This window comes from Mobula hypostoma, chromosome 4, assembly GCF_963921235.1.
Source record: "Mobula hypostoma chromosome 4, sMobHyp1.1, whole genome shotgun sequence".
NCBI classification, from domain to species: Eukaryota; Metazoa; Chordata; class Chondrichthyes; order Myliobatiformes; family Myliobatidae; genus Mobula; species Mobula hypostoma.
Genome location: NC_086100.1, coordinates 49,600,123 through 49,627,921, shown reverse-complemented (window position 1 = coordinate 49,627,921; position 27,799 = coordinate 49,600,123). Strand labels below are relative to the sequence as shown.

General features: G+C 41.0%; 1 protein-coding gene across 3 annotated transcripts in view; it reads left to right on the top strand.

The window, feature by feature from the left end:
* The window catches only part of LOC134345311 (mitofusin-1-like), an 88,515-nt gene extending 61,246 nt beyond the window's left edge, over nt 1–27,269 (top strand). For all 3 annotated transcript variants that reach the window (XM_063045769.1, XM_063045770.1, XM_063045771.1), the window contains exons 14-18: nt 1,950–2,179; nt 12,064–12,219; nt 12,960–13,156; nt 20,845–20,979; nt 25,506–27,269. In XM_063045769.1, the coding sequence (XP_062901839.1) occupies nt 1,950–2,179; nt 12,064–12,219; nt 12,960–13,156; nt 20,845–20,979; nt 25,506–25,575 (788 nt within the window). In that variant the 3' untranslated portion in view covers nt 25,576–27,269. The remainder of the gene's footprint in view (nt 1–1,949; nt 2,180–12,063; nt 12,220–12,959; nt 13,157–20,844; nt 20,980–25,505) is intronic.
* The last annotated feature ends 530 nt before the right edge of the window (nt 27,270–27,799 follow it).

Below are 27,799 nucleotides of genomic sequence, written 5' to 3'. Positions count from 1 at the left end.
ATAATCTCTGACTTGTCCAAGAACTTGGGAAGATGTAATCGATGTAGATTGATACCCTAAGCATGATCTAAAAATAAAAGCAGAATTCGAATCAGGTTTAATATCACTGTCGTATGTTGTGAAACTTGTTGTTTTGTGGAAGCAGTACACTGCAGTACACAAGAAAAATTGTTATACGTTACAATAGGAAATTTAAAAAATTAGTGCAAAAAGAGAACAAAATAGTGAGATGGTGTTAACAGGTTCATGGACTGTTCAGAAATCTATTGGCAAAGGGGAAGAAGCTGTTTCTAAAACGTCTTTAGCCTCTTGTATCTCTTCCCTAATGGTAGTAATGAGAAGAGGGCATATCCTGAATGGTGAGAGTCATTAATGATGGATGCCATCTTCTTGAGGCATTGCCTTCTAAAGATGTCCTCAATGGTGGGAAGGTTAGTGCCCATGTATTCCTAAGGTTGTCATTGCCGGAGTGGGGATAAGCTCCCACTACCTATAAAGTGCTCCAAATGGTGTGCGTCTCTAACAGCCTCTGACAACCAAGTCCGACCCATGGCCTTCATGTATGGCTTAGCTACTAGGCCCAGCAGAACTGTTTCTACTGACGAGAACGGGCAAAGGTGGACCACTGGCACCTCAAAACCATTTGCTTCGGGCAGGTGGGGCTCGTCAGCCTTGGACGGCAGCCCGCCTAGGAGAAGGGAAACTCTGATTTTAAACCTCCACTGCCTTGCGACCATGTCATAAACCCCAAGGAAGAAATCCGGAGCCGGGGTCCCTAAGGCAGTTTGATGTTTCCAACTTCACTCTGGCAACCTCTGTGATGACACTGGTGCCAAGCTGTATTAGCACTTGCCCTTCCCTTGGACTACATGAATGACATGGAGAGGGGGATCCTGCTGCATGGGCAACAGCTGGTTCTTCAAATCTTCCCACCCAGGCTTGCTCTCTGGAGAGGACACAGTCCACCAGAGGTGCAAACCTATGACCCCTGGGATCGACAGCTGCCTACCCTATAGTGCTCAGGATGGAGCTACTTGAGTTCATAACCCTTGGCAATTTTTTTCTAATGCAATAAATTAGCACCTCCATACTAGATGGTGATGCAACTAGTCCAGGTACATCTGTAGAAATTTGCTAAAAATCTTTGGTGACATACTAAACCTCCTCAAAGTTCTAATGAAATATAGCTGCTGCTGTGCCTTCTTCATAATTACATCAATATGTTGGGCTCAGGATAGATTCTCAGAAATGTTGATACCCAGGAACTTGAAGCTGCTCACTGTTTCCACTGCTGACCCCTCAATGAGGACTGGTGTGTGTTCTCGCAACTTCCTGTTCCTGAAGTCCACAATCGTTTCCTTGGTCTTAGTGACACTGAGTACAAGGTTGTTGTTGCGATACCGTTCAACCAGCTGATCTTTCTTACCCCTGTTTAGCTCCTCATAGTCTGTAAATGCTGACATGTATTCGATTCCATCTCTAACTTCACAAGGAATTCAGTTTTTGCTTTTAAGATAGCCTTCCATAGGTCACACCTGGGCTTATTATAGAGTTCGGGATCACGTCTTAAACACCACCGATCTACCCCTCAGCAGAGTGTGAATCTCATGGTTCATCCACAGCTTCTGATTTGGTATGTCCAGTATGTTCTCAAAAGCTTACACTCAATCACACAGGTATTGATGATATGTGATGAGACAAGAAGATAGACCAGAATTTTCTTGATACTTTCGTCCAGAATTACCAAAAGAAATGCATGGTTTTTGGAAAACACAGCATCAAGCAAACATACTTGATTTTAAATGATGTGCAAAATATTAAGTGTTCAGAGCTATTGAAAGTCAGTAATGTAATGAATGGCTGTCCCAATAATGCTAGTTTTACTTTCTCTATTAAGTTAGTGCTGAACTAAGGAACACAATATTGATCAGAATCTATATATTTTCCAGGGAATTTCAAGTCTTTGCTTCCATTAAGTGTTCAGAATCAGGTCAATGAGCTGCTACCATATCACAAGTTTGATCTCAGTTATGATCTGAATTGCAACAATATATGTGCGGATTTCCAGGAAAACATTGAATTCCAGTTTTCTCTTGGCTGGACTTCACTGGTCAGTCGTTTTCTGGGACCTGGGAATGCTCGTAGAGCCCTTCTGGGACTTGTTGATCCAACTTCTCAGGTACACTATAACTAAAAGTATGGCAATTTTTATGTTTTCAATAGTTGATGGAAAAAGTATTTTGTATAATTGATGTGAAAGTATTAAATCCAATAACCTAACTGTGCATTTTGAAATTCAAAGTTAGTATGTTTTGAGGCTGTAACATCCTTGCATTTGTTCAGATTGTTTGTTTTCCTTTAGCTTTCTATTAGTCACTCTCAGGAGAATGGGTAGACACCTACCACCTTGCTTCTCCATTTCTTCAACTGCTTTGTGAGGACTTTGTACTTTATCTCCAAATTTAATGAAGTAAATGAAAAGTGCCAGTGTTATCCATATAGTTGTAAGTCTTGCATCTTGTGCACATGAATAACTTGTCATTCTAGATGTCCCAACTAGAAATTTATTGCAGTACATGAAACAAAAATGAGAGATGGACTGTTTGGGCCAGTCTGCTAAATTACTGTTTGACTAAATTTATACTAAGCAAAAGAAATTTAATTTATGAAATAGGCGGCAGAAATATAGAGAGTGATCTTATAATACTAAGGAATGAAATTGAACTACTTTTTAAAGAGCTATTCTTCACAATTTATTAATCATAAAATATTTAAATTATATTAAATATTCCCAGTTTTATTTGACCAACACACACAAAATGCTGGAGGAACTCAGCAGGCCAAGCAGCATCTATGGAAAAGAGTACAGTTGATATTTTGGGCCAAGACCCTTCAGCAGGACTAGAGGGAAAAAAAAGGCGAGGAGCAGAGTTAAAAGGTGGGGGGAATGGAGCGAGAAGCACAAGGTGATAAGTGAAGTAAAGAGCTGGGAAGTTGATTGGTGAAAGAGAGACAGCGCTGGAGAAGGGGGAGTCTGATTAGTGAGGGCAGAAGGCCATGGAAGAAAGAAAAGGGGGGGAGGGGAGGAGCACCAGAGGAAGGCAATAGTCAGCCAAGGGAGATAAGGTGAGAGTGGGAAAAGGGAATGGTGAAGGAGAGGGGCCATTACCAGAAGCTTGAGAAATCGATGTTCATGCCATCAGGTTGGAGGCTACCCTGACGGAATATAAGGTGGTGTTCCTCCAACCTGAGTGTGGTCACATCGTGACAGTGGAAGAGACCGTGGATAGACATATGGAAAGTGGAATTAAAATGGATGGTCACTGGGAGATCCTACGTTTTCTGGCGAACAGAGCATAGGTGCTCGGCGAAGCGGTCTCCCAACCTCTGTTGGGTCTGGTAGATATACAGGAGGCCACACCAGGAGCACCGGACACAGTAGCACTTGTTCCACTTGCAAGGATATGTGCCAGGAGGGAGATCAGTGAGGAGGGATGAATAGAAAAGGGAAGTGATCCGTGTGGAAAGCAGAAAGTGGGCAGGGGGTAAGGAAAGATATGCTTGGTTCATACAGGGCCCCAAAAGGTCTATACCTGCCCCTGCACCGCCTCCCCCACTACCATTCTGGGCCCCAAACAGTTTTTCGAGGTGAAGTGACACTTCACCTGTGAGCCTGTTGGGCTCATATACCATCTGCAGTGCTCCCAGTGTATATTGCTTCCTGTATATTGGTGAGACCTGATGTAGATTGGGAGACTGCTGAGCACCTATGCTCTGTCCGTCAGAAAAAGCGTGATCTCCCAGGGGCCACCTATTTTAATTCCACTTCCCATTCCCATTCCGATATGTCTGTCCATGGCTTCGTCCACAGTCATGATGAGGAGGAGCAACACCTTATATTCTATCTGGGTAGCCTCCAATCTGATTGTATGAACATCGATTTCTCGAACTTCCAGAAATGGCCCTCCCCTGTCCTTCACCATTCCCCATCCCCTTTTCCCCCTCTCACTTTATCTCCTTGCCTGCCCATCGCCTCTCTCTGGTGCACCTCCCCCCTCTTCTTTCTTCCATGGCCTTCTGTCCACTCCTATCTGACTTACCCCTTCTCCAACCCTGGATCTCTTTCACCAATCAACTGCCCAGCTCTCTACTTCACCCCTCCTGGTTTCACCTATCAACTTGTTTCTCTCTCCCCTCTCCCTACCTTTTAACTCTATTTCTCATCTTTTGTTCTCCAGTCCTGCCGAAGGGTTTCAGCCCGAAACATCGCTTGTACTCTTTTCCATAGATGCTGCCTTCCTGCTGAGTTCCTCCAGCCTTTTGTGTGTGTGTCTTGGATCTCCAGCATCAGCAGATTTTCTCTTGTTTGTGACCAGTTTTATTTAATGTCTGTTTTTCTGCCCATTTCCCATGTGCCTATAGAATAAACAACTTTGTCAAACATTGAAGAATAAAATTACTTAGGAATTTTTGACTGTACTTGTTTCTCGTCATATGTCATTACTTTTTGTGCGTTTTTACCAGAAGGTGACAATGGAGATTGAGGGCCAAATCTAAAAGTTCAACAAATATATCATACAGCGTGTTAAATTATCAAAAGGGCCTAAAATTTACCTGGTATAGAAGAGGAAAGAAGTAAGCTTCCTCGTGTACTGCCAAAAGAAAAGCTATTTTGTCGATGCAGCAACAAAGTAGACGATGAATCATGTATGGATTTATTTTATTTTACATTTTATTTTTTAAATTTTATTGACCCTTCAAGCCACACCACCCAGCAATCGCCCAGTTTAATTCTAGCCTAATCACAGGACAATTTGCAACGAACAATTAACGTACCAACTATTATGTCTTTGGGATATGAGAGGAAACCAGAGCACCCAGAGGAAACCCACGCAGTCATGGGGCGAACGTACAAACTCCGTGCAGGCAGTGGCGGAAATTAAACCTGAGTCGGTGGTACTGCAAAGCTTCTGTGCTAACCACTATGCTACCGTGCCACCGCACCACCAGCAGTGCTGGGAATGATGAAGTTGATTCTTCACTACATCATCACACTTTGACAAAATTCCAGCAATTTTGGGACTTCTGCATTAATATGGAAATCACAAATTTTGTTGTAATTCAGTGCACCCAGGTACGAACTATAAGACTGTGAACAGACACACCATCCCTGACCGGTATACGGTCCTGAGGATTGAAGATGCGCTAGCCTACCTGAGTGGTGCGAAGTGGTTCAGTGTGCTGGACTTGAGGAGTGGATACTACCAGATCCCCATTGTTGTTTCGTGAATGAAATCACTGGAGAGAGTTACTGGTAGATTCAAAGCAACTTCTTTATTCCACAAAACAAGGTACAGCAGGCCATATGATTATGGAGATGCTTTCGGTGGAAAGGTCTGTTGGCCCAATATGGGGCTCGATATTTATTTGCTAAGCACAAAAGATAATTCCATATTTACAAGTATAGACAATGCTTTCTTTTGAAGCTACATACAAACTTCACACCTTCTGATTTGCATCCATCCCACAGGCGCCAGCAGCATCTGGACTGGGCTTTTAGGAATCCATTGTTCCAAACAGAATCCACAATACATTTATTTGGTATTTTATGTGCTAAACATAAAAGGACAATTCCATATTTACAAAGTATAGATAATGTTGTCTTTGAAACTACATGCAAACTTCACATCTTCTGGTTCACATCCATCCCACAGATGCCAGCATCGTCTCTGGACTGGAATTCACAGCTTTTAGGAAATGCATTGTTACAAACTAAATCCACAATACATTGTCAAGGAACAGAAGACTGGTGGCCAAAGCCATTTGCTAAATGTAAATGACCTAAACCCAAAAATCACTCCAGCACCCATGAGTGAGGCTGACAAAGAGAAGACTACAATTATATGTCCCCTGGGATTCTTCCAATTCGAAAGGATGCCGCAGGGCATATCGGGAGCCCCTGCAAATTTTCAGCGGGTCATGGAGAACATGGTGGGGGATATGAACTTGCTTGAGGTATTGGTCTATCTGAATGACCTCATTGTGTTTGGATCCACCTTGGAAGAACACGAGCGAGGCCGCTGAAGGTGCTGGGCTGTCTGAAAGCTGAAGGGTTAAAACTTCCCCTGGACAAGTGCCAGTTCTGCCAAACGTCTGTTAGCGATATTGGGCACATAGTCTCATTCATGGAGTAGCTACAGATCTGGCTAAGGTAGAGGTGGCGACCTCTTGGCCAAGACCCCAGACTGTGAGCACTCTGTGCACGTTTCTCGGGTTCTGTGGTTACTATCAGGAGGTTCATGAAAGGCTACGCAAAAGTGAGTCACCCATTGAATCAGCTTCTGTGCGGTTACCCTCCCTTGGGGAAGAAAAGGAAGGGGGAAAAGGACAGGAGGGTGAAGAGTATCTTAGCTTGTCGGAGCCCTTTGGACTGAGGTGGGATGCAAAATATGAGGATGCCTTTCAGTCGCTGAAGGAACTGCTGATGCAGGCGCCAGTGCTGGCTTTTGCGGACCCCCGATTGCCTTATGTACTGCACATGGATGCCTGTATCAGGATCAGGGCACCGGGTTGAGACCCATTGCGTTCGTCAGCCCTCCGAGGAAAAACTATCCCACGCAGAACATGAGGAAATCTGCAGATGCTGAAATTTCCAGCAACACACATAAAAGTTGCTGGTGAACGCAGCAGGCCAGGCAGCATCTCTAGGAAGAGTTACAGTCGACGATTCAGGCCGAGACCCTTCGTCACGCACGTTAGAATTTCTGGCGTTGAAATGGGCGGTAGTGGATAAGTTGAGTGACTACCTCTACGGGGCCAAGTTTGAGGTGCGGATGGACAACAACCTTCTAACTTATATCCTTACCTCGGCGAAACTGAATGCCACAGGTCATTGGTGGTTGGCGGTGTTGTCTGCCTATGATTTCGGTCTGAAGTACTGGCCAGGGAGCAGGAACATTGATGCTGATGCTTTGTCCCAACAGGCGCATGAGGGACTGGACAGGGACGAGGAGTGGGAGAGCATTCTTGCCCCGGGGGTGAAGGCCATTTGGCAATTTGCCATCACCGTGAAGGCAGATGGAAAGGAGGGGCAGGGTCAAGCGGTGGATCAATTAAGAGTTTCTGATGACACCATTCCCCAGGTTTACTGTAACCTGACTGCTCTGAAGACAAATCAGCTGCCGGAATTGAGCTCTGGGGAAGTGGCAGCTGCTCAGCGAGATGACCTGAGCATCTGTGTCGTTTGGTCAGTGGTCGAAAAGGGAGTCATGGCTCAGGCAGAGGAGACGAAACACACGGCAGTGCCTCCCTTACTGAGAGAATGATCTGGTTGGAGTTGAGGAACCAGACCCTATACCGGGTCATGTCACCCTTGGACCGACCTCAACGTTGCCAGCTGGTTCTGTCGGAGAAGTACTGGAGGATTGCGTTGAAGTCACTTCATGATGATTCTGGACGTTTGGGGGTTGAAAAGACCTATGGATTGCTCAGAGACTGGTTTTACTGGCCCCGAATGAAGTCGGAGGTCGAAGAATACTGCAAGTCATGCATTCGATGCATACAGCAGAAGACGCTGCCTACGCGGGCAATTCCCTTGTCCCACTTGCAGAGTCTGGGGCCCTTGAACCTGGTGTGTATGGATTTTCTGTCAATAGAGCCAGGTGCCAGCAACGTGGCGAATGTCTTGGTCATCATGGATCACTACACCAGATATGCATAGGCTTTTCCGACCAAGGACCAGAGGGCGTCCACGGTGGCCAAAGTGTTGTGGGCGAAGTATTTCATTTATTATGGCCTTCCCAGGCGGATACATAGTGATTAGGGATGGGATTTCGAGAGCAGAGTCATCCATGAGTTGCTGGGCATGCATGGAGTCGAGAAATTGAGGACCACACCCTATCCTCCACAGGGTGATCTCCAGCCCAAGAGGTTTAATTGGACCATGCTCGGGACCTTGGAGATCAGTGAGAAGAGCAGGTGGAGTCAACATATTGGACATCTGGTCCACAGTTATAACTGTACCTGAAATGAAGCTACCAGGTACTCACCATACTATCTGATATTTGGGCATGAGGCGAGGTTGCCCATTGACTGACGAGGGTGACTTACCACTGAAGACACATACTTCAGATAAGTCTGACATGAGAAGAGAGCTGAAAAGGGCTTATGAATTAGCTGGAGTCGCGGCTGCCAAGCAGAATCAAGGAAATAAAAGGAGGTATGATCAAAAGATGAGGTTCTTCCAACTCTTGGTGGACCGCTGGGCGGCAAGCCCTATGTGGTGGAGAGTCAAAAGCCAAACCTACCAGTTCTCCAAGTGAAACCAGAGGATGGGAATGGGCCTGTAAAGATTTTCCAATGGAACCACCTGCTCGCCCTGGGACAATAGATGCAGGTAGACCCAGAGCCCGACTTGGAGCTTACATCTCGTAAGAGGACTCTGCGGAAATGTTGGGGTGACTGCAGGGCCCACAGCAGGAGAGGTTAGGCCGGCTCCTACCCCTGAGAGAGATACTGATTGGGAGGATGAGGACCTGGATGTGTGGTATATGCTGCCTTTTGCTAACTCACCATTAATTGAGGAAGAGACTTCTAGCCCTTCTGCTGAGTCAGGTGGTGGGTGTCTGGGGGGGGGGGTGGAGGGTGTGGTTCTACCTGTGGACAGCCTGGGTTGTAGCGGGAACCTGCAGCGGATGAAGCGGGGCTTGGTCACGGAACCAAGGGGTCCGAGTTGCAGGTGGGCATGAGTGATAGGTCGGGGGAGGCCTCGCCAGGTAGACCTCAAGTATCCCCAGTAGGGTCTGAACCTGAAGAATTAGGTGAGGGGGTGTGGAGGTCTTAGAGAATTAGGAGACCACCAGATAGGCTGGCCTACGTAGCACCAGGGGAACAGAGTGTGACCCCTACTGTGTTGGGGAGCTATGTCACTGCCTTTTATACCTGGGTTGGACTTTGTGTTTTGCAGGAAGGGCTGGCGAATTATCTCAACGAGAAGACATGACTAAATTTGGTGGGGGCAGAGTGTAACGTGCAGTAAGGTTTCACTGCGAATGTAATGGTTTCTCTGTAGCAGCAATGTTTGGGTTATGACTAGTGATAACAGGGTTTTGGAATGTGGGCTATCCAATGAGAGGGATGTTGTTCTTTCTCGTGTGTCTGGGTGCAGGGATTTTGTGGTCTTTTGCTGGGGAGAGAGGAGGAGAGAAGATGCAAATGGAGAGAGTTGGTAGACAGCTGAATGGAGTGGACTTGGAGCGAGGGTGGGCTATGCTCGGAGGTTGTCAATGGGAAACCAGTGGACTGAACCACGAGCTCCAACGTTGCGCATTAGACTGTTTCATGACAATGGGCCCTTTTTTTTTGTTTCTTTACTAACCATATTGTCAAATTAAGAATTATAAAACTCAATTGTTTAATCGCATATTTGTTATTTCATGGTACTGATTTGTAACAGGGGACACATTGTGCAGCATCCACCCAAACAAGGTTTCTTAAGTTTGGCAGGCGGAAGGCTGCCTTCCCCTAGATTAAACCGCTAGCCGAACCGAGAGTTACATATAAAATGCATTACTACTGCAGAGCCTCGAGTCTGATCACTTCCATCAAGCATGAGCAGCACATGCTTAGGAACACCACCATCAACATATTCCCCTCTGAGCTGCACAACAAGTTTGAGTTGGAAATATATTGCCATCATATCATCGTTGCTTATTCTCAATCTAGGAACTTTACTGAATAACAATGTGGAATTACCTTGTCCAGAAGAATTGCAATAATTCAAGTAGTTGACTCAGAAGTGCTTCTTAAGGACTGTTAGCAATAGGCAATAAATGATAGTCCTGCTATTGGTGTTCACATCTCGAGAAATTAATATTTTATTTTCGAAAAGACAATTCTTTGAACCACGGACATCATTTTAACACAGGCACAAGCTTCTCGACTATCGAGAACATCTTCAAAAGGCAATACCCCAAGAAGGTGATATCCATCATTAAAGGCCCTCGCCATCCAGGACGTGCCCATTACTACTACCACCACTGTGGAGGTACTGGAATCTGAAGACCCACACTCAACATTTTAGTTTCTTCCCTTCTATCATCATATTTCTGAAAGGTTCACGTTTAAAAATACTATTGCTATTCCTCTTTTGCAATGCTAATCTATTATTTTATTGTAACGTGTTGTGCCTGCACTGTACTGCTGCCATAAAATGACATATTTCACAACTATGTCAGTGAAAATAAACCTTATTCAGATTTTAATATTCCGCAGCCATGCATGTGCCCAGGGAAGCGAATTCCAATGATTCCAGCTTTCTGTGTTGCTTCTTCCTAATTTCTGACTTATTAGTCTTAATTGTAGCTTGTCTAGTTGGTCCAGCCTAGAGAAAAGACTCCTCAGAATCTACCCTCTCATGCTCCTTCAGATTCATTCAGTTTCTGTGTGATTCTGACATGGAACTTTCAGTCATAATCGTAGGGTGGTTATTTCACATGATTGGCTGTATGGCAAACACCAGACGTAAAAGCCTGCTTTTTCACAGTGAGCAGGATCTTTTATGTTTCAGTAAGATCATTTGTCACTTTTTAAAACTGGAAACAAAATAGGCCCATTCCTTTCCTCCTGCTCAAAATGAGACTATATTCTTAAGATGAGACTAAAACTAAACACAGTAAACCAAATGTGGCCTCATTGAAATTCTGAACAATTTTATAAGCACAAGAGATTCTGCAGATGCAACACACAAAATGCTGGAGGAACTCAGCAAATCAGGCAGCATCTATAGCAGGGAATACAGTGAGCATTTCAGGCTAAGAGCCTTCATTTGGACTGGACTGGAATGGAATGGAAAGGGTCAGAAGCCAGAATAAGGCGGTGGTTACCTACCACCCCAAAAGCCTCCATATCAGCACATCAATCTCTGTAACTTTCACCATCTACAACAGGATCCTACCGCTAAACACATCTTTCCCTCCAACACCTACTCTGCTTTCCATAGAGACACTCTCTACATGGCTGTCTTGCTTCATCATCCCTCATTGATCTCAGTCCTGACACTTATCCCTGCAAAGCAGGACAAGTGCTACATCTTGCCCCTACAACTCCTCCCTCACCAATATTCAGGGCTCCAAACAGCTCCAGATGAGCTGACACTACATATGCGAGTCTGTTGTATCCATTGCAGCCTCCTCTGCATCAGTGAGACCCAATGTTGATTGGAGAACCACTTCATTGAGCATCTTTGTTCCATCTGCCACAAAAGAGAGGATTTCCTAGCAGCCACCCATTTCAATTCGACTTCCCTTTTCTATTCTGACCTTTTGGTTCATGATTTCTTGCCAAAATGAGGCCACACTCATGCTGGAGGAGCAGCACCTCATTTTCCATCTGGGTAACCTCCTACCTGATGGCACAAACATTGATTTCTGAAACTTCCGGTAATTTCTCTTACCCACCCCACCCCCTATTTTTCCATTTTGGTTCCCGTCGCGCTCCTTCTCACCTGCCCATTGCCTCCATTTGATGTCCTTCCTTTTCTTTCTTCCACTGTCCTCTCTTATCAGATTCCTCTTTCAGCTCTTTACCTCTTCCACCTATCACCTTACAGCTTCTTGCTTTATCTTTCTTCCTCCAGCCACCCACCTTCCCCCTGGTTTCACCTATTACCTGCCAGTTTGTACTCCTTCGCCTCCCCCCACCTTCCTATTCTGACCTGCCTCTTCCTTTCCAATCTTGTTGGAGGGTGTCAGCCCACAATGTCGACTGTTTATTTCTCTCCATAAATGCTGCCAGACCTGCTGAGTTTCTCTGGCATTTTGTGTATGTTTTTTACTAGCTCGTTTTCCTTCATGTTATCGAGTTCCTCTAAGAACCACAAAGGCTCGATAGGCTAAATGACATCCTTCAATGTTGTAGGACAAGGTGAGAATTGTACAGACAGTTGTGCTTTTCGATGATTATTTCATTGACACTTCTGTAAAGCATTACAAACCATGATGGCTTTGTTTTCTTGAAGCAAGAATGTAATTTGAAGTTCTTCACTTTCCCACTTTCATATTATAGTTTCTTCAACCACTATCAGTGACCCCAACCATGACAAATGCTCCTGGACTTGCTCCAGAAAACACAACTCAAGAAGAAATGATGATGTACTTAGCTACTGGGATAGCTTCTCTAACATCACGGACTTCAATGGGTGCTGTCATTATTGGAGGAGTGGCAAGTACATCTTACTGAAATTAAATTGTTAAAATTAAGATGATGTCATAGACTAGAACTATCACAATGATCCTAGGAACTTCAAACAAGCATACTCTGCTGTGTTGGTTCTGACTTGGCTTATTCCATTATGTCCTTGTTAGCTTCAAGTAAATTAGTCAATAGCCATTTTTCAAATTGAAGTTAGTGTATTTCTGGAAAATGTTTTGTTAATTTATTATTTATGAATGAAAGAATATTGTTTGCTGAGCACCTATAAATAAGAACAAGGCCGCAGTAAATCGACTTTATGGGAAAGGCACAGCAGTGAATCTGAGATGTTACTTGAGCCAAATTTTTACTTATTTAAGACTTCCTCTCTTGATCAATGGAAGCAATATGCAAGAAAAAATTGAAATAGCTATTAGATTGAGTAGTAGGTTTTATTGATAACCTTCCCATCACTAACCCTCTCCCACCCAACCTCCTGATATGATGATTCTTTTCTATTCTTCATTGCTGTAGCTATTATTAGTTTAGTAATATGATCATTGCAAGAAAAAATGTTAGAAATATACCTGTATAATGAAGAAGAAATAAGCTATTGTAAAAAATAAAGTATGGGGCTTCACCAAAAACATTTACATTCATTGGGCGAAGTTTTCTGGGTAATGATGCAATTTGTGTATGAAATTAACAGTTTTAAAATATGTACATCATGGTAGTAAATAATATTTTCTTGTGATTTTTTTTTCACCTAGATTTTCAGGGCTGTGGGCTGGAGACCTATAGCTATTGCTTTAGGTCTTTACGGTTTAGTGTACGTGTATGAACGCTTAACATGGACAACAAAAGCAAAAGAGAGAACTTTCAAGAGCCAGTTTGTGGATTATGCTACTGAGAAATTGCAGATGGTTGTCGGTTTCACAAGTGCAAATTGCAGTCATCAAGTCAGTCAGTAAGTACTTTTTAGCAAAGCAAAGATATTTTGTTTAAATTAATTAAAGTTACAACTAATAGACTGTAATGTTTTTTCTATATATTTTTCCATTTTATCCTGACTAGAATATACAACAATACAACACAGTACAGACCTTTTGGCCCCATGATATTGTGCTGACCCTTTAACCTACTCCAAAATCAGCCTAAACTTTCCCTCCTGCGTAGCCCTCCATTTATTTTTCATTCTTGTGCCTGTCTAAGAGTGTCTTAAATGTACCTAATGTATCAGCTTTCACCACCACCCCAGCAGTGCGTTCCATGGACTTACCACTTTCCGTTTAAATTATTTTTTAAAAACTACCCCTAACCTCCCTATCCTTTCCTCCAAGCACCTTAAAAGTATGTACTCTCATATTAGTCATTACTGTCCTGGGAAAAGGGGGCTGGCTGTCCACTGTTTCAATGCCTCTCATTATTGATACAAGTCTTATCAAGTCTCTCAATCTCCTTCACTCCAAAAAGAAAAGCCCTGGCTCGCTCAGCCTTTCCTCATAAAATATGTTGTCTAATCCATGCAACATCCTGGTAAATCTCCTCTGCACCATCTCTAATGTTTCCACCTCCTTCCTATAAATGAAGCTGATCATAGCTTCCTATAATGAGAACTGAACAGTGTGGCCTAACCAGAGTTTTGCAGAGCTGCAACATTACCTCATGATTCTTGAACTCAATCCCCCTATTAATGAAGGCCAACATACCATTAGCCTTCTTAACCACCTTATCAACTTTTGTGACAACTTGAAACCCAAGATCCCCCTGTTCTTCCACTCTGTTAAGAACTTTGTACTCTGCCTTCAAATTCAGACCTTCTAAGCTGAATCATTTCACACTTCTCCAGATTGAATGTCATCTTCTATTTCTCAACCCCTCTCTGCGTTTTGTCTATATCATATTTGTCTATATGACAACTTTCTGCACTATCCACAACAGCACAAACCTCATGTCATCTGCAAACTTATAAACATATTCTTCCATTTCCTCATCTAAGTCATTTATAAAAATCACAGAGCAGACCAGTGCTGCGCTGCAGGGGTTGGTGTTTGGACTGCTTATAGGTCAGTGACTTGGATAAAGGAATTGATAGCTTTGTGGCCAAGTTTCTGGACAATATGAAAATAGGTGGAGAGGCAGGTAGTGTTGAGGATGCAGGGGTGTCTGCAGAAGGACTTGGACAGATTGGGAGAAATGGCAAATAAGTGGTAGTTGGAATATAGTGGAGGGAAATGTATGGTTATGCACTTTGGTAGAAGGAATAAAGAGATGAACTATTTTCTAAATGGGGATAACATTCAAAAATCAGAGCTGCAAAGGGACTCATACAGGATTCCCTAAGGGTTAACTTGTAGGTTGAGTTGGTGGGAAGGAAGGCAAATGCAATGTTACCATTCAATTTGAGAGGACTAGAATACTGAAGTAACAATGTAAAGCTGAAACTTTATAAGGCATTGGTCAGTCACACTTGGAATATCGTGAGCAGTTTTGGCCCCTTATCTAAGGGAAAAAAAATGTGCTGCTATGGGAGAGGATCCAAAGGAGGTTTGCAAAAATTATGAAAGGGTTAACATAGTGTTTGATGGCTCTGAGCCTGTACTCACTGGAGTTTAGAAGAAGAGGGGCAGATCTTATTGAAACCTATCAAATATTGAAAGGTCTAGTTAAAATAGATATGGAGAAGATGTTTCCTGTAGTGGGGGAGTCTAGGACCAGAGGGCACAGCTTCAGAATAGAAGCACATCCATTTAGAGCAGAGGCAAAATTTCTTTAGCCAGAGAATGGTGAATCTGTGGAATTCGTTGCCACAGATGATTGTGCAGGCCAGTAATTCGGTAAAGATGGAGGTTGATAGGTTCTTGTTTAATCAGGGCTTCAAAGTTAACAGGGAGAAGGGGGTTGAGAGGGATAATAAATCAGCCAATATGGAATAGTGGAGCAGACTCCATGGGCCAAATAGCCTAATTCTGCTCCTATGTTTTATGGTCTTACAGCATGATGTTGGTCAGGGACTGGAAATTTGTGCACTATTTGTACATCAGTTGACTTTGTAGAGACCATTGAGAGAGTGTTTGAAGGGATACAATTTCAGGAATGTAGTGGAGACATGGGTGAGCAGTCTTCAAATGCAGATAAAGAACAGCTTCGCTCTCAATTCCTGATTATGTTGCAATTCTATCAGTCTAAGTGAGGAGCTAGGGAATCTTTATGTAATCAGTTCCTATGTGTAGAAAAGTTTCTTATGCTAAAGGAGCACATGATATTTTATTTGGCAGACACCCTAGAATTGATAGCACTGGAATATTGAGTTTAATACACTTGAATATTCACCTCAGCATTCTGGTTGTTGGATGTTAGCCAAAACTCAGATGGACCCCATAACTGGAAGAATAATGCCAGCTAACTTTTTTGGTCTATTATCATTTTGTTTCGTGCTTTATTCATGCTCTCTAACCTGAAGTGGCTCTTGATGCAAGAAGAGATGTTGGATACTACTCAAATTGGAAATATTGGGAAAGAACAGAATATAGAGAAAAGGCTGGAAGATGTACTTACTCCTCTTGCATATTCTGTAGACCCAAGACTTTCCCAAATGTAGCTTTTCTTACGACATCTCTCTGGATTTGGGTTACTTTGAGGCAGATGATAAAATAGGCCAAAGTCAGTATGGTTTCTGTAAGGGAAAATGTTGCCTGACAAATCTGTTGGAATTCTTTGAAGAAATAACAAGCAGGATAGGTAAAGGAGAATCAGTGGATATTGTGTACTGGGATTTTCAAAAGGCCTTTGACAAGGTGAGGGAGTCTTATGATCAGAGGACATATCCTCAGAATAGTGGGAAGTCCATTTAGAACAGAGATGAGGAGGAATTTCTTTAGCCAGAAAGTGGCGAATCTGTGGAATACTTTGTCACAGGTGTCTGTGGAGGCCAAGTCATTGGATATTTTTAAGGTAGAGGTTTGTTGATTAGTTAGGGCATGAAGGGATGTGGGGAGAAGGTAGGAGATTGGGGCTAAGGGGTATTGGATCAGCCATGATGAAATGGTGGATCAGACTCGATGGGCCAAGTGGCCTAATTCTGCTCCTGTGTCTTGTGGTCCAGTGGTTAAGCATCTCATGTTTCTTCGTAGGTGCAAAACTAAGCAAAGTTCGACAAAGTAAATGGCAGGATACTTGGTAGTGTGGAGGAGCAGAGGGATCTCGGGGTACATGTCCATAGATCCCTGAAAGTTGCCTCACAGGTGGATAGGGTAGTTAAGAAAGCTTATGGGGTGTTAGCTTTCATAAGTTGAGGGATAGAGTTTAAGAGTCACGATGTAATGATGCAGCTCTATAAAACTCTGGTTAGGCCACACTTGGAGTATTGTGTCCAGTTCTGGTCACCTCACTATAGGAAGGATGTGGAAGCATTGGAAAGGGTACAGAGGAGAATTACCAGGATGCTGCCTGGTTTAGAAAGTATGCATTATGATCAGAGATTAAGGGTGCTAGGACTTTACTCTTTGGAGAGAAGGAGGATAAGAGGAGACATGATAGAGGTGTACAAGATAATAAGAGGAATAGATAGAGTGGATAGCCAGCACCTCTTCCCCAGGGCACCACTGCTCAATACCAGAGGACATGGCTTTAAGGTAAGGGGAGGGAAGTTCAAGGGGGATATTAGAGGAAGGTTTTTTACTCAGAGAGTGGTTGATGTGTGGAATGCACTGCCTGAGTCAGTGGTGGAGGCAGATACACTAGTGAAGTTTAAGAGACTACTAGACAGGTATATGGAGGAATCTTAAGGTGGGGGCTTATATGGGAGGGTCGGCACAACATTGTGGGCCGAAGGGCCTGTACTGTGCTGTACTATTCTATAAGTATTCTATTTGAGAAATCAGTCCAGGAGGTGTCACTTTAATAGGTTTAATGCTTAGAGGAGAGTTTCAGAGAAGAAATGCCTGTTTTTGCTTGTGAAGGCATGGGCATCAGTGGTCTAGCAGTGATAATCATATTGGTCTAAACTTGATTACTAAGGTCTTGGAGGTTGAACATTGTTACACTGGTGGTAAAGAATAGGCTTCAGGAAGGATTGCTCTCTTTAAAATTTGGAAGTTGGGAGTCAATACTAATCAGGTTTTCTGAGATGTATCTCAAACAGAAGTAACTAAAAATTGTCAAATCATTAGCATTTCCTTATAAAGTTCAAGGGAGAGCTTTAGTTTACTTTAGTAAATGTTCATTCACCAAACATAAGAATGAGTTAGTTTTGTGTATTGCATGTTGTATTCACTTGTTAATAATGTCAGATAGTAGACAGCTGATACTGTTCAATGTTCTAATGCGGGAAACATCGACCTATTGATTCTGCTGTCTTTTTACCTACATGAAAAATTTAGTTAACAATAACCAAATATTTCCTTAAGCTTTAAAACAATTTTTATCAGTCAGTATTATCAATTGTCATTTATCACGTTGCTATTTATGCAACCTTGCATAGTTTGAAATCCCTGTAGTATTTGCACCCATTAAAAAGATGATAGCACTGTAAGAATCAAGTAATTCAGAATCGGAGTGACCATCACTGGTATATGTTGCTGTTTTGCAGTATATTGCAACACATTTTTTTTAAACTATAACTCACAATAAGAAGTATGTAAAGAAGTAGTGAAAAAAGAGAGGAAAACAAAAGTGAGAGTGACATAGTTAATTCAGAAACAAAGGTTCAGAACTTAAAGAGGGGTAACTTTGAAGGTATGAGACATGAATTAGCTAAGATAGACTGGCAAATGACACTTAAAGGATTGACGGTGGATATGCAATGGCAAGCATTTAAAGGTTGCATGGATGAACTACAACAATTGTTCATCCCAGTTTGGCAAAAGAATAAATCAAGGAAGGTAGTGCACCCGTGGCTGACAAGGGAAATTAGGGATAGTATCAACTCCAAAGAAGAAGCATACACATTAGCCAGAAAAAGTGGCTCACCTGAGGACTGGGAGAAATTCAGAGTTCAGCAGAGGAGGACAAAGGGCTTAATTAGGAAGGGGGAAAAAGATTATGAGAGAAAACTGGCAGGGAACATAAAAACGGACTGTAAAAGCTTTTATAGATATGTAAAAAGGAAAAGACTGGTAAAGACAAATGTAGGTCCCCTGCAGACAGAAACAGGTGAATTGATTATGGGGAGCAAGGACATGGCAGACCAATTGAATAATTACTTTGGTTCTGTCTTCACTAAGGAGGACATAAATAATCTTCCAGAAATAGTAAAGGACAGAGGGTCCAGTGAGATGGAGGAACTGAGCGAAATACATGTTAGTAGGGAAGTAGTGTTAGGTAAATTGAAGGCAGATAAATCCCCAGGGCCAGATGGTCTGCATCCTAGAGTGCTTAAAGAAGTAGCCCAAGAAATAATGGATGCATTAGTGATAATTTTTCAAAACTCGTTAGATTCTGGACTAGTTCCTGAGGATTGGAGGGTGGCTAATGTAACCCCGCTTTTTAAAAAAGGAGGGAGAGAGAAACTGGGGAATTATAGACCGGTTAGCCTAACGTCGGTGGTGGGGAAACGTCGAATGGCCTACTCCTGCACCTATTTTCTATGTTTCTATGTAATGTTCATGGGTTCATGTCATTCAGTAATTTGATGGCAGAAGGGAAGAAGCTGTTTCTTAAACATTGAGTGTGTATTGGGTATAACGTTTTGGAACCATGCTGAAGACCAAGTGGACAAACCTTCCTCCAAGATCTGTCTTGTCTTCTAGCAGAATAAATATTGTAACCAGGTTATTTCCAAACAGAGACTGAAGTGCAGCATTCTTTTTAACGGAACATTACCCCTGGGATAACTGCTGCACGGAGTCCACCATTGCAGTGCCAACCATCATAGAATCTCAGCAAGTTAAAACAGGCTGATCAAAATGAATAGATTGACTGGAAGAAGAAAGGCTAATGCAGCTTTCTCTTGATTCAATTAAGATATTAATATTTTAATTGACTAAATCATCAACATGTGATTCAATCACAGTGCCAGTTTTGACATCCTCAGAAATTAAGAACATAGTTTCACTAACTGCTGAAGTCATTGTTTCAGTTTCAGCCAAGCAAAGTTCAAAGTAAAAATTATCAGAGTACATACATGTCACCACATACAACCCTAAGATTCTTTTTCTGCAGGCATACTCAGCAAATCTATAGAACAGTAACTAAACAGGATCAATGGACAACAAGCTGTACAAATACAGATATAAATTGCTAGATAAAGAGGATAAAGTGAGACTATCAGTTATGGGAACACGAAGTAGAATGAGTGTAGTTATCTCCTTTTGTTCAAGAACCTGATGATTGAGGGGTAGTAACTGTTCTTGAACCTGGTGATACGAATCCTAAGGCACTTGTGCCTTTTACCTGATGGCAGTAATGAAAGAGAATGGCCTGGGTGGTGAGGATCTTTGATGGATGCTGCTTCTCTACAACAGCTTTACATGTAGATGTGCTCAATGGTTGGGAGGGTTTTTACCCATAATGTACTGGGTAGAATCCATTACGTTTTGTAGGATTTTCTGCTCAAAGGCATTGGTGTTCCCATACCAGGTCCTAATGCAACCAGTCGGCGCACTTTCCACCACCTATCTTCAGATGTTTGCCGAGGTTTATGATGACATGCCGAATCTCTGCAGACTCCTGAGGAAGTGGAGGCACTGTCGTGCTTTCGTTGCAATTATATTTCTATGATGAATCCAGGACAGGTTCTCTGAGATAGTGACACCAAGGAATTTAAAGTTACTGACCCTCTGATAATTACTTGCTCATGGACCTCTGTTTTCCCTCTCTTGAAGTCCACAATCAGGTCCTTGTCTTATTGACACTGAGTGAGAGGTTGTTATTACACCACTCAGCCAAATTTTCAATCTCCCTCCTGTATGCAGATTCATCACTTTTGATACAGCCCATAACAGTGGTGTTATCAGCAAACTTGTATATGGTGTTGGAGCTGTACTTAGCGAGATATTCATAGATATAAAGTGAGTAGAGCATGGGGCTAAGCATCTCTGTGGTGCTCCTGTGCTGATGGAGATTGTAGAGGAAATGTTTTTGCCAATCCAAACTGACTAGGGTCTACAAGTGAGGAAATCCAGGATCCATTTGCACAAGGGGTATTAAGGTCTAGGTCTTGGAGTTTATGCTGAGAGGAGCTCTGTGCTGCCTCCCAGTTCCTTGGATCACAATGGAATTACAGGTTACAGCAGGGTTTCATTTTTGTAAACTGTTCATAACTCACATAGTGTACAAATTGGAAATGCAGCTTTAAACTTAGTTCCTGTGTAGTAGAAGATGCTTGCAGCCCAGCAGCAACTGGCAAAGCCATACAACCAGCCTCCTAAAAGCTTAGTCATATGTATGGGCTGTACGTAAATCAGTCATTCATATACTGGGTAAGTCCTATAAGCTTATTTTGTAGAAAAACAGAACTAATAATCTCTGACAGAACTGTTCCAATAAATGCAGGTTTTACTGAAATAACATTAAACCTAACTAAGCTAGCATGTAAAATAAGTATTAAATTGGGACAGAATAATCAACAGGAAACCAAAAAAGTAATTGTTTCTGGTACAAGGTAAATCAATGGCCTTGCTTATATCTAACCTTTTTACCTTTGTATTTTTCCAGGGAAATGAGCAGTACATCTGCTCAACTATGCCATCAGGTAGCTCTTACCGAAAAAAATTTAGAAGAATCAATCACCATCCTTAACAAAAAAATTGAACTCTTAGAATCCACACAAAACCGATCAAAGCTTCTGAGGTAATAATTTTTTGTTATATTTTCATGAAACTATTTTACTTCTGGACAACATTTTTAATCACACCTTTCAGAGTGAGCAAGTTAATCCATTTATATAATTTATATAATTTTCTAATCATAATATAAATTTAGTCCTGTGCTCATATAATGTTCATAAAGTTTTACAGCATGTAAATGGACTCTTCAGCCCAACTGGTCTATGCTGACCAAGATTATCCATCAAAATTAGTCCCATTTACTTGTGTTTGGCCCGAAAACTTTTTTTGCATTCATGTATCTGTCCAACAGACTTTTATAAGTTATTATTGTACCTGCCTCAACCACTTCCTTGGGCAGCTGATTCCATATATATTTTTTGTAAAACCAAAGTTGGTCCTTAAGTTCCTATTAAATCTTTTCCTCTCAACTTAAACTCTGGGGAAGAAGACTGACTGCATTCATCCTATCTATGCCCTTTGTGATTTTATACCTCTGAAAAAGATCACCTTTCATGCATCGAGGAATAAAGTCTTAGCCTCTTCAACCTTTCCCTATAACTGCAACCCTCAAATTCTGCCAACATCCTTGTAAATCTTCCTGTAGCAAGACAACATGTAATACGGTTCTCCATGTGCAGCATCCTGTCAAGTACACCCTGACCTTTTAATTTTTATACTCAATGCCCAGACTGATAAAGGCCAGTGTGCAAAAAGCCACCTCCTCCCCCCTGTCTACCTGTCACTGCACTTTCAGGAAACCATTTACTTGCACTCCAAGGTCCTTCTGTTCCACAACACTCCCCGGGTACCCACCATGTAATTAGAATAAGCCTGTTGTAATTTCTTTCATGTTAAAAATTTTCGGGGTTCATATCCAAATGAAATATTTGCTCTTTGCCATTTATTTTTTTCCCTGTACTTGGGGTAGATCATACATCAGAGAAATAGGCAAAACATGCTGTAGTTTAATAGACTTCTTGCCTTTTAAGTATAGATTGTTTCTCATGAACAATCCTTGGACTTTCTTTTCAGGAATTTAAAAATAACAGTGAATAAATATGTTGGAAAGTATACTAGGCAAACAAATTGAAATTGGATGCTAATAGTTGATGTGCAGGGAGAAAAGTTTTAAGTAATACCAAAAATCTACTGTCATCCCAAATTGATAAAGAATATGGCAATAACAGAGCAAAAGTACAAATTACAATTTAACAGTCAATTTTATATGCTCTAGCCTGCACTAATCTGTGTTGGACATTATTTTCATAAATTATCAATGTGTCACTTTTAGGGGGTGAGGGAAACAATATGTTCATAATTGCTAACACGCATTAAGTCTTGTCTCAAAAACATAACTGGAACTTAACTTATTCCCACATATTTATTGAAAATTGCATTGTATGTAGTTTAAGAAATCTAACTACAACTTGTTAGCTACAATTTCTTAGCTGAAACTGGTGCTCGTGAATGCTTAGGAATTCTAAGAAGCTCAGTGTTGGAGAGTGCCAAGAATGCAAACTGATGAATTGAGGAACCACCTGGTGCTTTCTCAATATTAAAATTAATCCACTCCAGCCAAGGAAATAATATAATCTTACAGCAGCAGATTTCCTTTCATTCCTGAACAAAAAAATCTCCTGACTGTATCAAAGAGAAGTCAATGATTATTTCTTGATAAGACTAACAATTACCCAAATAACTTCATAAAAGACACATTAGGATTCCTAATTACTTGGGAAAATTAACTACCATTAAATGGAAAGGCATGCTTCCTAATTACACTGATTAATGTTCACTTATTGGATAGCCATGTGGCTTTGGCACAGCAGTTTGCACTGCTGCCTCACTTCCAGGGACAGGAGTTCAACCTAACCTTAGGTACACATTCTTGTCATGACCGTTTAGGGTTCCACTAGATGCTGTTTCCTTTCTAATGGGTTAATTGGTAACTATAACTACCCCTTGGTGCGTAGGTAAGTATTTAAAAAAAGGAGTTGATAAGGATGTGAGGATTAGATTAGATTCAACTTTATTGTCATTGTGCCGAGTACAGATACAAAGCCAAAGAAATGCAGTTAGCATCTGACCAGAAATGCAAAGAATAGTGTTATTTACAAAATAACTGTGAATAAAAAGTAAGTGCTACAGCACACAAATATAAAAGTACTGAGACAGTACAATATGGATGCAATACTGCTTAGCGCTGTGATGTGAGGTTCAGCAGGGTCACAGCCTCAGGGAAGAAGCACTTCCTGTGCCTGCTGGTGTGGGAGCGGAGGCTCCTGTAGTGCCTACTGGATGGGAGGAGAGTAGAAAGTCCATGGTTAGGGTGAGATGCATCCTTGATAGTGCTTTTCGCCCTGCCCAGGCCGTGTTTATGGTAGATCAATTACAGGGCTTCAGAAAAATAAGGAGCGGGGGTGGTTAGTGGAGAATGTGATTAAGATATACTTCTATTGCAAGCCAGAATGGAGCCAGTGAGCCGGATGGTCTGAGTTGTAACAAGCAATGCCTCTTAAAGTTGCAAATCTGAAAAAGGGCCAGTGGTTTGTTAATAAGGCTATTATTTATTGCTAATAGCCATAAATGTACATTAGCAAAGTAGAGAAGTATTATTTCTGGAGAGAACTAGGGTTTATGGCAACACAGAGAAGCAAAAGACTGCGGATGCTGTTATCCAGAGCAAAATGCAAACTGCTGTTGGAGCTCAGCAGGTTGAGTAGCATCTGTGGAAACAGAATGATATCAATATTTCTGGTTGAAACCCTGCATCTTGTATGCAAGTAAGGTGTAGAGCAGTATCTCATAGTCAGTAAACAGCCATCCTGCCAGTCTATTCGTGTTCATGCAATAGTAGAAGAGTTTTTGTTGAGGTAAAAGGAGATCCTCAAGCATAATGAGTAAAATGGCTGTGATTGAAGATTCTTAAGAATCTTGTTCACAGAAATCCAGGTAGCAGTAATCGCAAGTATACTTGCTGCAGGGTCAATTAAAAGGCTCCTCTTGAAGCTTGTTTGTTTTATCTCTTGTTTTGACTACAAGTATGTTGTTAGTGATTCTTGATACTAGAAGGAAGGCAATGGAGATTTGCACAGATTTTGTCAGGATTGGAAAATTGTACCTATGTAGAAAGATCGAACAAGCCAGAGTTGTTTTCTGTGGAATCAACAAGGCTGAGAGAAGACTTAAGGTATCTAAAATTGTGAGGGACTTGACTAAAGTAGAAAGAACTTATTTTCCTTTATAGATGCTTAGAAACCAAGGGCACATATTGGTGAGGAGATTAGAAAGGAAATTATTTTTTCACCTCAAGTGGTGGGGGCGGAAATTTAATTGTTGTTAAACAAAACTCAAATGTGTACTTGAAAAGCCATGACCTGAAGTGTTTTATTACGACTGGAACTCTTCTTCAACAGGCACACACAGTGGGTGAAATGACATTGTAAATTATCATGTGGGTTTTCCTCATTTGCTAAATGTATTCCAATGATTCGTTGGTGGTGGGGGCGGGGCCGGTGAGGGGCACTTGTAAAGTTGATATAGGTATTTGGTTTGGTACCAACAAGGAGGGCCTGGTCAGAGATTTTTCCCAATACTAGTACACGTTAAGCAGATTTCTAAATAAAATATCAAATTGTCAGGCAGGGAGGTCATGTGAGTGATAAAATTAATTGTCAACTATAAAATATTATTATCCCCCTACTGTCATACAGGGAGTCTATAATTTCACCTGTAAAATAAACAAATCTCTCTTCAAACCAGTGTATTTAAATGTTTTTGCATGAAAGAACAAAGAATTGTTGGGCTCTGGCTTCAACTCAAAATTATTAAATTGCAAATCTTTGGTCTTAATTGCACCATCCTGGATTTGGATATCTGACTGTTAATCAGAAGCAGATTGCTCCATTGTTAGTATGTTTTTATGTAGTATGCAGAATCATTAACTGAATGGAGATAAATATACTTACCATTTTTAGTGTTTCTTTTCAAATTATGAATCCTTCAGAACACAGTTTCATTAGGTACAGGGAAAAGGGTGCAAGAAGTCAAGAGCATAATGATCTAGCTGTGTGGGACAGGTCCTTGAGAGCATACACCATGCTAAATAAAGACTGCCTAATCATAAAATTGAGACAGTTTTATTTCTGAGTAATTATTATGTGCATTAAGTGGTTGGTTAAATAATTATCAAACTTCTCATCATTTATTTCATTTCTTTGAAAACGTTTGCCCACCTTTTTGTTATAACTTTATACCAATGTACTACATTTGGATTAATAATAAAAACACTTATCTAAAATATAATTTGTATCTCTTCAGTGTCATGTAATATGAAAATAAATTTGCCTGTTTAAATTTTATTCTTAGCTATACATCAAGCTATATTTGGTAAATTAGAAAGGAGTGTTAGCTGTTCTACGAGTATCATTGAACAAATATTTATGTACCTCGTTAATTTAGTAATGTACTAGAGAAATCAAGTTTTTTTTAAAAGCAGCTGCCAGTTGCTTTTTCAAACTTAAATGTATTTTCAAAATTTTCTTACAGAAACAAGGCAACATGGCTGGAAAATGAATTGGACATATTTACAAAGCAGTACTTGCAGCCAAGCCACTGAAAACTTGCTGATTTTCTTTTGTATGTTTATTCACTAACCTCAAGGATGGCAGATGTCAATGTTGCCATAGTACTATGTGGAAAATACACACTTTCAGTCCCTTTATGTACAGTAAGGATCCTGGTTAATAGTCTTTACTTTCTACATAGTCGAAGATAGGTACTTAAACTAAATTAAGATATTTTCAAAGTTAGTTATTACTAAATAGGGTTGTACAATGCATGTATTTTTGAGATTCAGATTGATTAAGCAACCATTTCATTAGTCAGAAAATTGGATCTTAAACCAAATGCAAGGGTATTGAAAATTTAATGTATTAAATATTATTAACATTTTCATTTTATTGTGTGTGTACATTTATGTACTTGCTGATTAAAAAAAAACATACTTTCATTTTCTAATCTAATCCATGAAAAACAAATTCCCTGGCTTAATTCCCATTGGTCTCTTTTCAAGGCAATTATACAGATATGAAATGATAGTTGAAAAGAGACCAATGGGAATTAAGTCAGGGGATGTTTTCCATGGATTAGATTAGAAAATGAAAGTATGTTTGTTTAGATGGAACTTCCATTAAATTGTCCCAGTGAGAAATGCTGACAGCTATAAACTAACATAACCTATAGCAAACCAAGTTTGTAAATGGAGCATCAGCCAATCATCCATCTAGTGTCTAACTTCATGTTACTGCAGCAATCAGTTAAAGAAGCAGTAATGAATAGGATAGATGCAGTTTAGATAGACAGCACAGGAGACTTTAGCCATAATATTATTCAGGTGATCAAGTACTGTTAATGTTTCAGTTGGCTAGATTTTGTACAAACTGTATTGAAGAAAATATTCGTGCAAACAATAGTGCAGGGTCCATGGAAAATACTATCTACAGTAGTTGTATTCAGTATCAAATTATGTCCAGATTCTCCGGTTTCTACTACTGAAACTGCAGAAGCTTATTACCTTCCCTAATATTCAATTTTATCAACAATCTATCGCCATTTTGCCAACTGAATTCTTAATGGTCTTTTTGGTACATAATCACGCAATCACAAGCAAAAATATTGCAGCTTATATTTGATTGCTTTGGAATTGACAGCTCAGGTTTCATTAAGTAAAATGATTGTACAGAGTTATTTTCTCCAGCCATTAAGTTGGGGTTTTCCAAACACCTACCCTATTTTTAATATAGACAAGTTACGAAAACCACAAACTGCACAATATTGCTAAAACTTCATATGTAATCAAAGCTCTGTAACAGTATTTCCCATGGGAATTGTTCCTGATATTTCTTTACAGGCAAAATAGTAATTTTTTTTACATCATATTTTTGCCAGTTTCCTCACACACTTTACTTGGTCTTTAATTTTAAAAAAAATTTACCAGAATGAGATACTATCCTATCTTGTGTAAAATCTTATTCCAATGAAAAGGGCTAATCCTTTGAATTGCTTGATTCAATAGTTCAAATATTTGGATGAAAAACTGGAATTTTTGTAACTAGTTAATCATTGTTTTTTATGCTTGGATAATTCATGGTATCCATATTAAAAGTGCTTTGAGTAAGTTTTGTACATTACTGATTCTTACTGTTAAATGACTTGTATATATTTCCCTCTGCTAGATGGGGACAAGCTGCATTTGTATCTTTTGAGCATGTATACTTGGAGCAGTTGTACAATTTCTATTAAATTATTTGACCAATGTTGCTTTAGTATCAGTTTTATATCAAGGATAAGCTGTAATGAAATGAACGCAGCAGGCCAGGCAGCATCTCTAGGAAGAGGTACAGTCGACGTTTCGGGCTGAGACCCTTCGTCAGGACTAACTGAAAGAAGAGATAGTAAGAGATTTGAAAGTGGGAGGGGGAGGGATGGAGCTAAGAGCTGGAGAAGGGAGAGGATCATGGGACAGGAAGCCTGGGGAGAAAGAGTGGGGGGGGGGAGAACCCGGAGGATGGAGAGCAGGCAAGGAGTTATAGTGAGAGGGACAGGGGGAGGAAAAGGAGAGAGAGGAAAAAAAGGGGGGGGGAATTAAAAAATATATTAAATAAATAAATAAATAAATAAGGGATGGGGTGTGAAGGAGAGGAGGAGCATTAACGGAAATTAGAGAAGTCAATGTTCATGCCATTGGGTTGGAGGCTGCCCAGATGAAATATAAGGTGTTGTTCCTCCAACCTGAGTGTGGCTTCATCTTTACAGTAGAGGAGGCCGTGGATAGACACATC